Below are 16,150 nucleotides of genomic sequence, written 5' to 3' on the forward strand. Positions count from 1 at the left end.
CTAAAAGTAAATATTAATTAAAATAATTCTTCATTTAAAATATTCTTCAAAATTAATAAAATATGTATCCTTAAATAAGGTTTAATGAACATGTAGAAATGGTAGATAACTGTTTACATATTCAAGTGAAAAATAAAAGTAGATTGAAAATATAAAATATAGAATATCGTTAAGTGTAATAAAATGAACAAATAATGGAGTCTAAAATAAACATTAACTGTTTGTGTAAAACAACTGAAATGGCAACCAGAAAAACAATATGAAATTAACCCTTTCGCCGAGTTTACGTAACGTTTACAATTATACATTTTGAATTTTGATAAAATTATTTCATAAATAATATAATTATTTAATGTTTCCACACCCTTCATAAAAATACACTTGACTAATTTAAAGCTCTGGGTGAAACTATTTTCTATTAATTGAATTGGTGTTTACGAGGTATAAATTAATTTTAGTGCTGTGGTGGTGAAGTCGTTTCTCTTCTGGCGATGATTATAATATCTGTTTTCACTATGTCTTTGATGTAGTGTAAGCCTATAGAAAAAGTAGTAATGTGGTTATATTCCTAACAGATCTAATAAGAACTATTGCGAATATTTGTCATCATTATTATACGTATAAGAGTAATACGTAATTGTTGACTAAATCCTAAATACAATTTTATTATAATAGTGTATTTTGTTTTTGTAGAATTCATACTAGTGAAATAAATTAGTATGTACTTTTTATATGGTACTAATTGATTTTTCTTTTGTCATTTGTACAATTATTAGTTATTTTAATATTGTTACACTATATCGCCAAAAAATAAATAGCATTATGTTCGCTTAGTGTAAAATATCTTGTACATTCTCTGATTTTATGTTTTAATATTAATACTACTCACATATTTTATTATAATCTCTATTATAGTAATTATTAATGCTTAATACTCGTACTAAAACGAGTAAAGTAAATATGCAAAGCAATAATTCAGAAAAATAGTAGATTGTAATAAAAAGGAAATTTTATCATTTTTTTGATAATAGTTTAACTCAAATTCCTATAGATGAAATTTTCATGGATTAGAAAAACATCTTGTAATTTGAAATCAAAATAAAATTGTATAAATAAATAAATAGGAAGAAACATTATATTTAGCATTTATTAAGCATACATCTATTTTCTATAAAAAATAATGTTTAACCAGTTACCACATGACTTTTTACTATTAATTGTGAATATTTTACAATGTGGAAAATACAAGTGGGTATATTACAAAAAAAACTTTAAACTGCTATGTAGGTGGTATAAGTTGAAGTGAAGAATGATATAATATTAAAAAACATAAAGCCTTAAATCCAAGTACAAAATTTGATTTAAAAAAATATATTATATGCATACTATCCGATGGGACTAAAATTTTAGTTTATAGTTCAACTCAACTGTTATAGTAGTGTGTATAATGTTTATTAAATACAATAATAATGTTCACCCTTTAGTCAGAAACAAAGACAAATGAAGATTTTTATATGATATACTTTGTAAAAATAGAAAAAAGTTTATATCATAATTTGGCATGTATATTCTTCATCCTACAAAATATGGTGTAATTTACGTAAAATGAGCTAAAGGAACTGTATCCAATATACAATCTTGCGAGGCTTATTTGAGCTCTTACAAAGAAATATAAAAAAATACAGAAATGAAATATGTTATTCTTAGAAGATAGATGAGCTACTCACAGCGATGAAAGTGATAATATCAGTTTTATTAAACTACCTTCAGAATAAAACTACACATTTATTTAACCTCTGTATGTAACTATAAACATCATAATAATATAATTAACTATTCTGATAAAAAAAATATAAGTAATAATGAATAAGCTTATGTAATATTACACCATCTACAAATAATTTGGCTTAAAATGCTACAGGTGATACATTATATAATATAATATTGTACTATCAACACAAAAAACTTAATTATTAAAGTTTAGATGACAGACCATCGATATAACGATTGATTTACCATATAGGATAGGCCTTCAGTTAAATTCATACATATTTGATGCATAAACATTTTCTGACAGTTTGACAAGTATTCTAAGTCATTCATTCGTCATCGTATTGATATTAAATGGTATGGAGCCAATGATATATCGACTGATTAGTTTAGAGTAGTTTTCAATCAATGAGATTTTATATCGGGTTTGCCCAAACTGATGGTGGGGAATGTACGATTCTCGTTTGCGAGAACGTCTCTATTAGCGCAGCAAAAAAACAGACGTCATTGGACAGAACTTATTTATACTTTATAGCCATGTTTCGAATCACACATCTAGAAAATTTATTTGTTATTTTTTACCCGTATTTGATTCAAATAACGACCTAATAGATTGAATGACTGGCTAACAATCAATCAATTAACTCTTAACTAAACTTCTACGCAATAAAGTCAGTAAATGTGGTATTATATATTAATTTTAAAATTAAATACCTACAAAAACTTATTTATTATTATCAACCATTTTCTTTGTGTTAGTTTCAACGAGTTAAAATATAAAGTAATAATTATTATAAATGGTTATAAAATACGTGAAAATAAATATGCGTGAAATAATATATTGCTTAACTTTTGGTTACTATGAAGCCAATTTAACCGGAGTTAACTTACAGGGTTTCGTTTTTAAATAAGTTAATATTACAGGCACCTATTCGAAATTATTACATCGTGAATTTTGTTAACGCTATTTTTAGCACAAAGCGTTGCTAAGCAACCACCATGTTGCTATACGCCCCCGGTATCCTTAACAGGTTCTAGGAAAACACAAATTATTTATACTATTTTATGTTGCTTGGAAACACTACGTTTCATATAAAGATTCCAGTAGTAGCTGAATAACTCATAAAATATTAGGTTAAAAAATGAACTTTTAGCAGAAATGCAAGCAAGTATAGGCTTTTCTGCAATATTGATCATGTAAAATCAATTGAGGAATATGCATTATATGTTCACAGAAAAAGTAAATTTAATCCGTTCATACCTTAATTTATCAAGTCATATATTAATAATTTATTATTACCATGGTATAATTAATTGAAAGTAAGATTATAAAAAGTCACTTGTAAATTATTGATGATGAAAAAAAATGACGCGTGGTAGGTAGAAAAAATAATAATGAGTTTAGACATAAAACAATAAAATAAATTCTCATGTTATTTTAACTTCACATTAATTGTCATATTATATGACAATTATTTATCATGCTCATCAGCTGGGGTCAATCCACTGCTGAATAAAGGCCTCCCCGTAGCTCTACTCATTCTTCTCGGACATAGTTCTTCGCTGTCACGTAATCTACCAAACTGTATGGGTTTTCCTATCCAGCGGGTTTTAATACCATTTGGGTACCACTGTTTGACAGCATTTTTCAAACGACTGTCCACTCGTTGAGCGACATATTCACCTCATTGTCATTTTATCTGCTTAGCGACCTCAATAAAATTGCGCACTTATGTCTGGTTCTTTATCCATTGATTTATTTTGTGATATTTTTGTGTTTTGTCCTGGCCTACATGCACTTTCCATGGCACATTAGGGTACTTGTAATTTTTGGATTTCTCTTACATTAAAAACATGTTTCACATGCACACGTGAGCGTTCCCAGCTCGCATTAGTTGGACCCTTTACACTTACGATGAAATGGGAGGTTATTTTTGAAGATACTATTCAGGCGCCCAAATGCACTGTATGCCAATTGGTTTTGCGTGCATTTTGTCGTTAGTACCACCGTCAATTGACATTTGTTGACTACAATAGACGTGGTTGTTAACCTGTTGAATTTTAATTCCATTGTTAAGGATTATTTTTGGTTTAGCAAAGTCTATCATAAAATATACATATAAAATGTCTTTTGCGATATTCAAATATCTTTTGATAAACGGCTACAAATTTTGAAAAAATATTGAATCATATCCTGATTTTTAAAATCTTTAATATTTAAATTGATTGAAAATTTGGTGTAAGTAATTACTAGTCTGAAATGGATATGCAATATAATATGAAAGAAAATTTAAAAATGACTAAAATCATTAGGCGAAATGGCGCCTACACTCTGTGATTCGGTTCTCGAGAGATAGTTTTGATATCATTAATGTTGTTTTAACCTTGCAGGGATTTTTTCGCTAAAATTCGTAACTATTTTTGGAATAGGGGTTGCCTAAAATGTAAGAGAATATTCAATAGAGTGTATTTGTTTCAACAATCCCGATGTAGGAATTTTTGATTATTTTCTTCTTACCTTGTTTTGATAACATTACTCATAACTGTACATTTTTATGCTAATGTGTAGAAATATAGATTAACAATAAGATTTTATTATACAGAAATATCTTGATTTTAGGTTTTCCAAGAGACTGAAAAATATGTGAATACATAATATATAGAATGAAAATGTGAATTGGGGTTAATACAAGGGCGCTTACGTGTTCTTTCATCTTTTCTATTAAACTGTTAATGGTTATATTCGCAGTGATATCATTTGAATTTATGTTAACAATAAAAAAACTTAAAAAAAATGACAATGTTTTAGACAATAAAACCGACAAATATCAGCAACAAGCGACCGTATATTTTGAGCTTACATGCACAATGGACACGCGCTAATTTTCCAAAATAAAATATCGCACACTAATTGCGTCGATCTTGGCTTGGACACTGAAGACAATATGTTTATAAATATAACGCACACTTAAATCTGCAACTTAATAGTCACGATTGCTATGCATTTGAACTTACAACTGAATGTGTTAAAATATATTGACTTTTCAATTTAAATAATTTGTATTCCAAATCAGAGTTAGTTTTATTTTGGTTTAAAATTTACGTCGTTTTAACAGTTTTAACAAACCTTATAAATATTTCAGACGTAAATTGCTAGAAACCGGATATTAAATGTACTAAAATAAAACAGACAATACTACAGAAAAAAATTTGGCACAATTTATTTTATATATTTGAAGAAAAATAATTTTATTATAAAGTTAAAATATTTTATTTTTGATTCAAAATTATTTGATTTACATATTAAGTACCACATATCATTGAAGCAATTTATTCGAATAGCAAAAAATAAATCACATTATAATATTGAAATATCCAGTTAAACAAAAATAATGTGGAAATTCAATTAATATTATAGAAAACATTATAAAAAGAGGTTTTAATAATAATTTATTTCGATTATTTTTAAACGTAGTCTTGCAAAATGTTATTATTATATCTTTTTCACCGGTACTCCTTGAAAATCTTGAAACCATCATATTATGCTTTTTTATCGGGATGGGTTGCATTTGAAGGGAAAAAATGATAGCAGCAAAAGTTATAGGCATGTCAAATAAGTGATCTGGGAAAAAAATTCCCGCTTACAAACAATAACAATTCAGAGTTATAAACAAATTAGAAAATTAAATAACAATTGAAAGTGACGAAACCAGTCTTGAAATAAATTAAAAATTGTGTGAAAATAAAAATTAAATAGTTTACGTGTTTGTTAATTTGTAATAAAGAAATCATACTAACCGGAGAAAACTTATTGTAACATTAATATGTTATAAACATTATACCGGTAATATTATAATGGTTACATTTTTGGAGGGTCGCGGTTCCACCACAGTAAAAGAAATGACCCGAGTGAAGGTTAGGCCAGATAATTAAAAGTCATAATACATTGCAGTTAAAGTGGTGGGCACGGTTTTTCAATTAAAGTGTGTATATGGGATTTCTTCCCATGCGCAGGAGCAGAAAGTATCTAGTCGGAGCTAACTTGTTTAATGCCTCTAGTAGGTATGGTTGATAATATTAATAGTATACGCAACAATAGAAAAATAAAATAATCAATAAAATCCACCATTAAGTAATAATTAATAAGTAATTACTAAAATTTCTAAAAGCTGTTTCAGAGGTGACCTACTAATATTTCAAAAGGTCACATTATCTTGTACGTATTTAAAAAAACATCTGGTTAATTTTTTTTTTTTTTTTTTTTTAAATATATTTTTAAATCATTAATCTTCGTGAACTGATTTAGATTTGTCGCGAAATATGACAGGCGGTTGACGTCATTAGCGCCTGTGATAAAGCTCAGCAAGGCTAATCAATAATGGCCGAACAGCGTGTAACGAAGCAGAACTTTTTAATTGAATTAGATATTATATCTTCAGAAGAGAGTCTACCGATAGCTTATTGAATATATCCTAAAGGGATTCAACTTAGTCGTGCCGTAAGTGGATTTAGTATAATTCCCTGATAGGCTTTCTATATAATGCATTAGTAATTGGTTTGAGATTGATTATCTAGAAAATGTAACATCAAATTCATCTAATTTGTGGATGATGTAAGTTTTATATTGGATTTTTTTTATAATATAGTACAATACCAATTCTATGGATTAATTTGTACCAAGTTGAATGTTTGATTAAAGTAGTTCTTTCAAATTCATATGCTAAAATGGGTTAATTTACATGATTTTAATTATATATTTTTGATTAAACAAATACATAATATTATTACCAATATTAATAGTTTAATATTGATAAAAATATTGCTTAAATATTGGATTTGGTCATAATATATTCGTAAAATATGCTGGATTCCTACCAAGCCGCTCTAAATTATCTTGGTAACATTGACACCTGGTATATTTATTTATCAAATGGTATCACTGTTTTCATTATCCATCTTACACTGACATTAGACATGGATTATTTTATAAACGACATCTGCTAAGATAACTATTTCTTGAGTTGAAAGAGTACCTTTAGTTTTATTGTCTGGCAAAATGGTACCTTTGATTCTTTTGGATGTTATTTCCATGGATTACCCAAAGTGAGGGTAGTTTTTTTTTTGTTTTTAATTTAAGGTGATAAACTTTCTATATACTACCACCATACATTAATGGACATTCTTAATCTAGACAAAAATCTACTTGTCATGTGAGTTTCCAATTTAAATGTTACAATCTCACTGATCTGAAAGTGTACACAATTTTCCTCATGATAAATCAAAGCTTACACAGATTTGTTTCAGTATTATCATTATTTTTTTTCTCATTATGAGATAGATAGATAAAATTAATGATAGTAACTCGTATAATGACTATTAGTTTCTTTTAGTTTTTGGTCTGAAAACGACTCAAATAGTAAAAACTGACGCAGTTTTGAAAAACTAAATTATTTTTAACAAAATTATATTCAAAATATTATTTCACTGTAAACGTTTTCATAAGTAGATTAGTGAGAATTCATAATTTATTTTGTTGTATTTTCTTAAACTGTACGAATATGAAAAAAATCTGAAAATATTATGGTTGAATACAATTTAAAAAAAAAAGAAAATTTGCGTGATCGTAAAAATCATGAAACATTATGACATGTCACATGAAAGTCAATTTCAAATTTTAATACTTAAAACAATTTATTATTTTACAAAGAAATATATTTCTAAAAAGAGGAAATATATTTTATTAGATATATAGAGTAGTTGGGTATCCTAAAAATACATCTATTAACCATATGTTTACATGGCTTGTGTACATTTCAGATTGTATGAAGTTTAGAGAATATTCAAAAGCTAACTTGATATCCCAGAGGTTTAGAAACTAACGACGCTACTTTATTTGTTGACGGAGTTTTGTTGTACTCCACGAGGAAATATTATTATTTTATGTAATCGAAAAGACAAAACGTGATTTTAATCACCCACGGTAGACGAGTGGTATAATTTTTGCTTCTGGTATGGGAAAATTATTTGTCTATCAAATTCACGTGTTATTTTTTAATATGTGTCAGAGCATTGATATATTTCGTTAAAAAATGACTAACTATTTTTTTGAAAAAAAATCTTTAACGAAATGAAGATGATACTACTGATAATTATTTAGATTGTATTATCTTAAAGCTGAGGTTTTATTTTATTCATATAGGCTTTTCCGATATTCAAATGACCTAGTGGTTACTCGTAAAACTAATAATATAAAAATACATAATTTTGAAAAACACTTTGCGAGAGTATATTATAACCAATAGAAAAAATCTTTTTTGAAAAAAGTAAGCCACCTCGACGGGGAATCAAACCCTGTATCTCCCGAGTTTACGCTCCATCCGTCACATTTACCAATATGCTACGGCGTGACATTCTAATTGCGACAAATTTCAACTATTGGTCAATTTTAATACCTACTCATCAGCGCTCTTCCAAATCAAGCTACTTTGGCAATCGATTTTTGTTTCTTAAATCAAAGTAGGTATCTATTACTTCGATTACTAACCGACGTCGTGGATTTCTCCAATATTTTTTATGATGTAACTTACTTGCACTTGCTAATAATTTATAATTAACTATTTCTTTTATTCAACGAATAATTCACAAGATTTAAAGAATGTAACATTCAAACACGTGCGTCAATATCATTTTACTCCCTACTTCAATTATAGTTTGTCAATTTATAGCTACGGCCATATGTTGTAGCTTAACCACTGGGAAATGACAAAAGAAATGGGGTATTTAAAAAAAAACTACCTTATTCTTAGGTCAATAATTATTATAAAGCAATCATTATTCATAAGAGGTTTATCACACTTGAATGGTCAAAAACATAGCTTATAATAAGTATCTTTAGAATAATCTTCAAATGTGTTCATTTTGCCGATTTTTTGAATAATAAAATGCCTAATTCTTGTCAAATTTGGGATCACAGAGATTATCAATATAACTTTTTATCGTAAATATTTTACTAAAATATCTCGTCATAAATTATACTAATGGTTTGATAAATGCGTTTAAAAATTAATAAATGTAAAAAATCTTAACACCACTGCACATTCATGTACCGAAATATGACTTTATTCTAAAACATTAGAGCGAGAGGTTTAAAAGAATACTATTTTATGTAACAAAAGTACTTTATGCAGTCATCAAATGTTTAAAATAAATATAAAGGATAATAAGGCTTTAAAAATATATAAATAAATTATCTAGAACGTTTAAGGAGTGTCCAGGATCATGGTTTGAAAATACAATAAAAACTCAATTTTGACCTACGACGAGCATGTGGCCGTTAATACTACCTCCCCGACGTGATATTTTTATGATCCAACTTGGTAAAAAAAGTAAAAATCGACATATGAATCTTGAACATTTAAGTGTATGCCATTCGCGATCAAGGCTTTGGAAAGTTTTTCCTTTTACGCTCATAACACAGTTTTGAAGAGAACTTATCGGTTGTTATGCAACATTATAATACTTTAAAAAGTACGGAGACATGGTGGTTAGTAAAGGAAATAGAAGTGATTACTTTAATATTGTTTGATCCAAAAATTTGAAAATATATGACAAAAATTAATGGCAACAAGATAAATTACCATTTACGCTTGAATATAAAGCCAATCTCTGCAGTATGGTGGTATTTTGAAATAATTTTAAATTTATTAGTTAATAGCTTTCTCCTTAACATATTGAATTACTTAATTAATTGCCAAAATTATTTACTTAGTAATATTAATGTTGTGTAATTGAATTGTAGCTAGGAAAATTAATCGTTCTTACAACTCTAATGAGTAAGTCTTGTAAAGCGTAATGCATTTTCAATGTATGTCTGCCTAAAATATTATATAAACTATTCTTTAAAAAAAATATTCTTAATAAACTAGTTTAAAAAAAACTCACTGTTACATTGAAATTCGCCGCAATTTTTAAAGGTATTCTTAAAATATATCTGACAATATTAAATAATGGATTGGATACTGGATACTCTATTTAATTATTTAAAGTGTGACAAATTCCAGCTGTGATGTAAGTCAATAAACAATTAAGTTGAAAACTTTTTGAACGTGTCAACGAATTAAATAACAATTTCTGTGATTTATCATCATTTTAATTGGCTATAACTATAAACATAATTGAAATATTAAATTAAATTGAGGATTGCTAAATCATATAAATAAATATATTGAAACCATCACGTGTTTTTAAAAAAGGGTTATAAACGAAAGACGAAATAAAATTATTTCAATTTTGAAGTAGGATAATAATTTATTATTGACTAGGAACAAATTAAGTTTTTTCTAACCTTGATAAGACCAATTGAAGAGTCCTGTCGTTCTAAGCTGCAGATGCTGAACTGGATCGAGGGAACGTCCAGTCGGTGAGAGAGCTGACGCTGGAAAGTCTGATGGCGTGTTGGAACTATAGGAAGAGTTGTTTGCCGAAGTACCTGCTAAAAAAAAACATTATTTTATTAATATGTATACTTTAAATATCAGACAATATAAGAAATGACACGGTATTAGAGAGAGACATAAACTTGTTATAGCTGTCACATAAATGCAGAAAATTGAAGAATTTTGGACAAGTGATACGTGATAAAAAAAATATGAAGGATACGTCCACAAAGATAACGAGATCGCATTCAAATACATACGACCTCATTGTTCCGATCTACGTTCTCAAAAGTGAAGATCGATTTAATGATTTTCAACATTTATATTGGACACAAATCTTAAAAAAATATTGATAATAATAAATATATTTTGTTTATTTGTCTTATACGGAGGCAGGTGCGGGTTGTGGTAATGGACAGAGAGAAGTGGGGCGACTTTGTGTTTATCCGCTCCAATGCTGAAGCGTGACGAATTAAAATAAGTAATACTTGAATAAAATTTATTATTACTTATGTATTTTTAACTGTCTATATAAAGCTGTTTTATTATTATATAATAAAAAAGAGCATTTTTTTATTTATTAGCCTACTAATATCTAAAATAAAAACAAAGCCTTGGGACATAGGTTAAAACTTGCAGCTACTTAAAAAATACATGTCTTTTTCAAAATATATTTGATTCAATGCATGGAAAAACTAAATAATTAGGCGATTGGTATTCTTCATAAAAAAATCTGTTATAACATGCACATTGTAAAAGCTCATAATATTATGCTTTGTTTAAACACAAACGAAGTAATTTACTTTTTTACGTTAACTTATCAATTGTTTTATTTTAGTGTTAAATGTAATAAACTATCTTAAATTGGTCAATTTATCAAACTTGGTATGACATAATAAAAGATAATACGAAAAAACTATCATATTTTTTAATAGTGTTGATTTTAATCCGCTTTGCAATTCAATGTCAATCTTGGTCACCAACTGAAAAAGTTCCATAACATTTTACGATCAATTAAGTTAACCATTTGCCACGCCTATTACTTCCACGATTCGAATCCGAATACACAATGAAAAACAACATATATATTTGTCAGACATATGATTCAAACCCGTGATCTATGATTTCATAGATGGATACATTACGTCTCATCCATAATTGATTATTAAGCTCATAATCATAGAGAAGGAACCTCAGAGTTCAGACCGAAAGCTTTTTTTCTGTTCGACTGTTTACTTTAAAATTGTATGTAAAAGCTTGACATTATAATGTAGTTGAAGGTTAAGGGATCACGAATCATTATAGTTCGTGTGTCTCCGGAAATATAAAGGAAGTCCCCGAAGATTCACGAACGAAGTCTCGCGTTACTGAAACCAGAGAGGGCAGTTTATCATCGTGGCATACTTAACTGAAAATAAAGCTTGCTCCTTGATTTACAAAGCTTAAAAATGAGGTGTGCAATTAGGCTGAGCTTGAATTTCTTCGTAATACTTATTAATTAATACTAAAATGCCAAAATAAAAGCTGTATTCTTGTTGTAAACAAGAAGATTTATTATTTCCTATGAACTGCTACAAAATAAAAATAATTATTTTTAAGCTTTATTTACCATTCCTCGATTTATAGACAATTGTTTGACATAGCAAAAAGCGTTTGTAAGTTTTGGTAAATAAAACTACATCTTAGCTTTGTGATTTATTATTTAAAAAAAAATTTGGATTCAAAAAATGAGTATTTTTTTTATCTAGAATAAAAATATGCGCATATTAAGAAAAATTTAAGAATAAAATCATTATTATAAAATTAAAATTACGACATAAAAATAATGTATTAATTGAACTGGCGTTTATCATAAAGTATATGTTAGGTCAGGTTAAGCAGACGATGGCTGAGCGCCTTATGTGTATTACTGTAGAATCTATCTCTTTTATCATGTACCTAATATTGTTTTAATAATATTTCGTTGTTTTTAAATGTCATGTTGTGAACGTCTTAAACTTATAATTTGTAATGTCCACAATATGTAAAATAAATGAATTGAATTGAATTGAATAATATCGCAAGTCCCAGGTTCAATACTATTTTTCATCAACTACATGCCCACATGATATTATTAGTTTCGAAGATTGTCAAAAGAAATAATATGTTAGTTAAAATTTCATATTATTATCAGGATTTATAAAAATTGTGAAATATTTTACATTTCGTAATATGTATTTACAATGGAATTTATCGTATAAAATATTATTAATAATATCCCTACATTTCACTGAGTTTTACGTGATTTTTTTTAATGAAATACCTGTAAATTAAAATATAAACAAGTGCTATTTTATTTCAAAAATTTAAATAGTAGAGTGAACGTTATTTATGAATTATTTTGAATGATATTATAAAAGTAAATCAAATTACTTTTACGGTTATATAATGTTTGAGACTTTCACAGTTGTTAGTTATCTTATTTGAACTGTAGAATCTCTTGAGAATGGTCAAAACGTCGAAAAAAGAAAAAGAAAGAATACGGGGTGAAAACCCAAAAATCTATTACGATACTTTTAAGGTTGATGGAATAATCAAAATGGTGTATTGTAACATTTAATTGACTAGTGGATTTAATACCTAAAAACTTGTAGTTTTTTTTTTCCTTTGTTCAAAACAAAGTATTGTCTTTATAATGACGTATATATTTAAATAAATTTTCCATCGGCATTCAATGGATTACATGTTGTAAACGTAAAAAAATATCGTGATTACGGTGGAATAATAATTTTATTGATAATTAATGCAAACACACTTTAGAAGGACTTAAAAAGATGATTAAAAAGATCTACAGAGAAAGTTTCCAGAATCTCTAATTACTCTTCAGTCCATATTTTCTGCGTTTTTCAAAGGAAAAATATTTTAAAAGAGATTTTGCAACGCACCTAATATTTTATCAATCTTTTATGTCAAAAGGATATCTTCAATGTTAATTAAGTGATTTTAATATGACTAAGTATTTGAAAAATACGAGTATCTTGAATACTTTACATAACTATGAGAATTTTTAATAGCATTTTTTGCAATTTTTTGGTCAATTAATATATTATTTTATTTCTACAGATGTTTGGCAATGTCCGCTTGATGATAGTCAAAGACAAACGCTCATTGACAATGTATGTAGTAAAAGTTCATTATCAATTAATCTTTGGATGTTTTTAGCTCAGTCAAACATCAAAGTATAATTGTGTATATTTCTGAGAGGACGTAACCTGCTAATATAAATATTATAATACGACATGGTTGAAGCTAACATGTAGTATAATGCACCTACCCATTATTAATACTTTGTATTTTATATTTTTTTATGTCATTAATCTTACGTGCATGTAAAAACAGTGTATATAATATAACCTTTGTAGCTTTAAAAAAGATATATTTTATATTATTTGGCTTAAAAAACCACAAAATAATTTATTACAGATTTAAAATTCTTTGACTTTTTAAATATTGAAATCTGATAAATATAAATTAATAGTATAATAGTTAATTTAAGGCAATTGAATATAAAAAGCATAAACGTAATTACTATTAATATAAATGTTATATTAAGTAGGTAACAAGAATTTTATTTTACTACACTGAGAAAATCTGTGAGAATTTTTAAATATAACACAGCTTATTAATTAGGACTTTCTCGGTTGTTTGTTGTTCTATTTAGTTTTTTATTGTCAAAATGTTTTGTTCTTTCTAACATGTTTTGGAATCATAGCAAAAGCCATTTTCAAGCCATAATATATTGAGGTATACTACTAAATTTCATTGCTACTCTAGAGTTATTAAAAAGAGATCCATTTAGAAAGTTTTGAAGTACTTATAAAGAAGGTGAAAGTTTACTATGTCAGTTACAACCAGAGATTGGATATTGAATTTTGCTGAAAAATTAGACGTAGGTACTTTAAATAGCGCTAACATTCATACACTGAATAATACACAACATATTAATATGATTATTTTTGATTGATACTTTATATTATTAATGTGTAGATTGTACTAGAAACGTAAAATAAAATTGTCTTTACCATTTATATAATATAGTTGATATCCCTTCTTTAGATTTCTTATAAAAATCGATGAAAAACAATTTTATAATAACGTAGTATTGTAGATATTTTGTATGTAAATAGGGCAAACTAATAAAACCCCAACCTTTTATTAGTATAAAAAATTGACATTTACCTTTTTGGTACTATTTTCTTTATGTTCCTGCACATATTCTTGCTTGAGAGGTTCAGTTTGAAGATCGGGTAAGGAATGGCTGATTCTTATAGCAGCTTGGCGAGACAGTGAGTCACATTGACTCTCTTCAGATGATCGGCGTGAACTGTAAATATACGAAAATGTCAAAAACACGCAATAAAATATTTTTTGTCAAATAGATTATTATTACTCAAATAAAAAAATATAAATTTAAGAGGTTAGAATATAATATAGATTGGCCTAATAGTTGATACCTACTTTGGTTATTTTATGATAATGATAGAGGTGTTAATACGGTTTCTTTAGTGGTTATGGTACTTATTATGGTTATTTTGGTACTTATATTTTTTTCAAAATGGCTACTGTAGTGGGAGAGAGAGAAGTTTCTGCCTCTTTATGTATGTTGAGTATTTAAACAGAAACAAATTGCTTATTTCTGTAGTTTTGTAAAATACAATTATTATATCAAGTAAATCGATAACTTCGTTCTATTTAAAATGTGAAGGTGCTAAGTGAATGATGTCATTCAATGATAAATGATGTATTCTTTATAATTCAGTAAACAATTAATAGATATTTTTTTAAAGTGTCATAAAATCGAGTAACCCTTCCCGTAACTAATTATTAATTCAATTATATATGGAAAGTATAAATTATGGATTTTATCTTTATTGAACTTGTCTAAATTCAATTAGACTAAATAAAGAAAATCACATTTTCTATACAAAATCAGGGTTGAAGGTGAACACAAAAATCATAATAAAGTAAAATGGTATCAGACTCTTATGGCAGTGTAAGCGACTCATTCAGGTATTAGTATTGTTACTTTCAAATGACACTATCACAGTTCTAAAGTGATTTTGTCGTGGCACACAAAGTGTGGTAATTAGATACTATATCAAGAAACTATAAAATATCGTCCTTATGTCATCAATCTTATGTAAGCATAATATAATTATCATAAAATTTACGGATGCCAAAGGCAAAAATCTGACTGAATAACGTACAGTCACATTTGGTAGTGTATAATGTTGACAAAATTTTTAAATTAAAATAATACTCTATTCGGTACAATGGGGCGTGGTTGAATAAGTAAAGGTATACCTTTTCATGAATTATTTGAATGCTAATGTAATGCTACTTAGGCAAAAAAAATGGTAAAAAAATATATGAAGTCTTAATAGAATAATAAATATAAAGCTATCTTAGATGCTTTCTATGGGTTCTTTAAACCTTGGGTTAGCCAATAAATGAAAAAGTTAGGCTAACATACTCTCGCATCATAAAATTTATTCATATGAAGACTGGCTGATGTTTTATGAGGGTACATTTTATTAGGCCTTTGTCTTAAAATATGGATGTCTCAAACGTGCAGAACATAATTAAGTATGCAGTTCTGCGTAACAAAAAATGTAACACATGAAACGTTTATGCACGTGAAAATATGAAATTCAAATTATATTTTTAAGTACCTACCTACCTATAAATAGAGTTTATATATTTTAAAATGAGAAGAAAATAAAAAAAAATATTTCATATTACATTTATTACAGTAATAAAAATAAAAATGGGAATAAGAACTCATAATATATCATAATACAACATATGTATTTATGTTTTGTTTACGCGAAAAAGAAAATAATTCAGTTTTCCGACTGATAGAAAAACTATTTGCTCGAAATAATCTAAAAGAAAAGAGCCCACTG

General features: G+C 27.2%; 1 protein-coding gene across 1 annotated transcript in view; it reads right to left on the bottom strand.

The window, feature by feature from the left end:
• Window positions 1–16,150, bottom strand: part of LOC147077830 (synaptotagmin-10-like) — a 224,929-nt gene that overhangs the window by 147,174 nt on the left and 61,605 nt on the right. Inside the window, exons 3-4 of the mRNA XM_085940143.1 lie at window positions 14,424–14,568; window positions 10,115–10,258 (exon numbers count right to left, since the gene is read on the bottom strand). Of these exons, the coding sequence (XP_085796269.1) occupies window positions 10,115–10,258; window positions 14,424–14,568 (289 nt within the window). The remainder of the gene's footprint in view (window positions 1–10,114; window positions 10,259–14,423; window positions 14,569–16,150) is intronic.

The sequence above is a fragment of the Rhyacophila brunnea genome, unplaced genomic scaffold (genome assembly GCF_057557595.1).
Source record: "Rhyacophila brunnea isolate RB1 unplaced genomic scaffold, BYU_Rbru_1.0 scaffold_12, whole genome shotgun sequence".
Classification (NCBI taxonomy): Eukaryota; Metazoa; Arthropoda; class Insecta; order Trichoptera; family Rhyacophilidae; genus Rhyacophila; species Rhyacophila brunnea.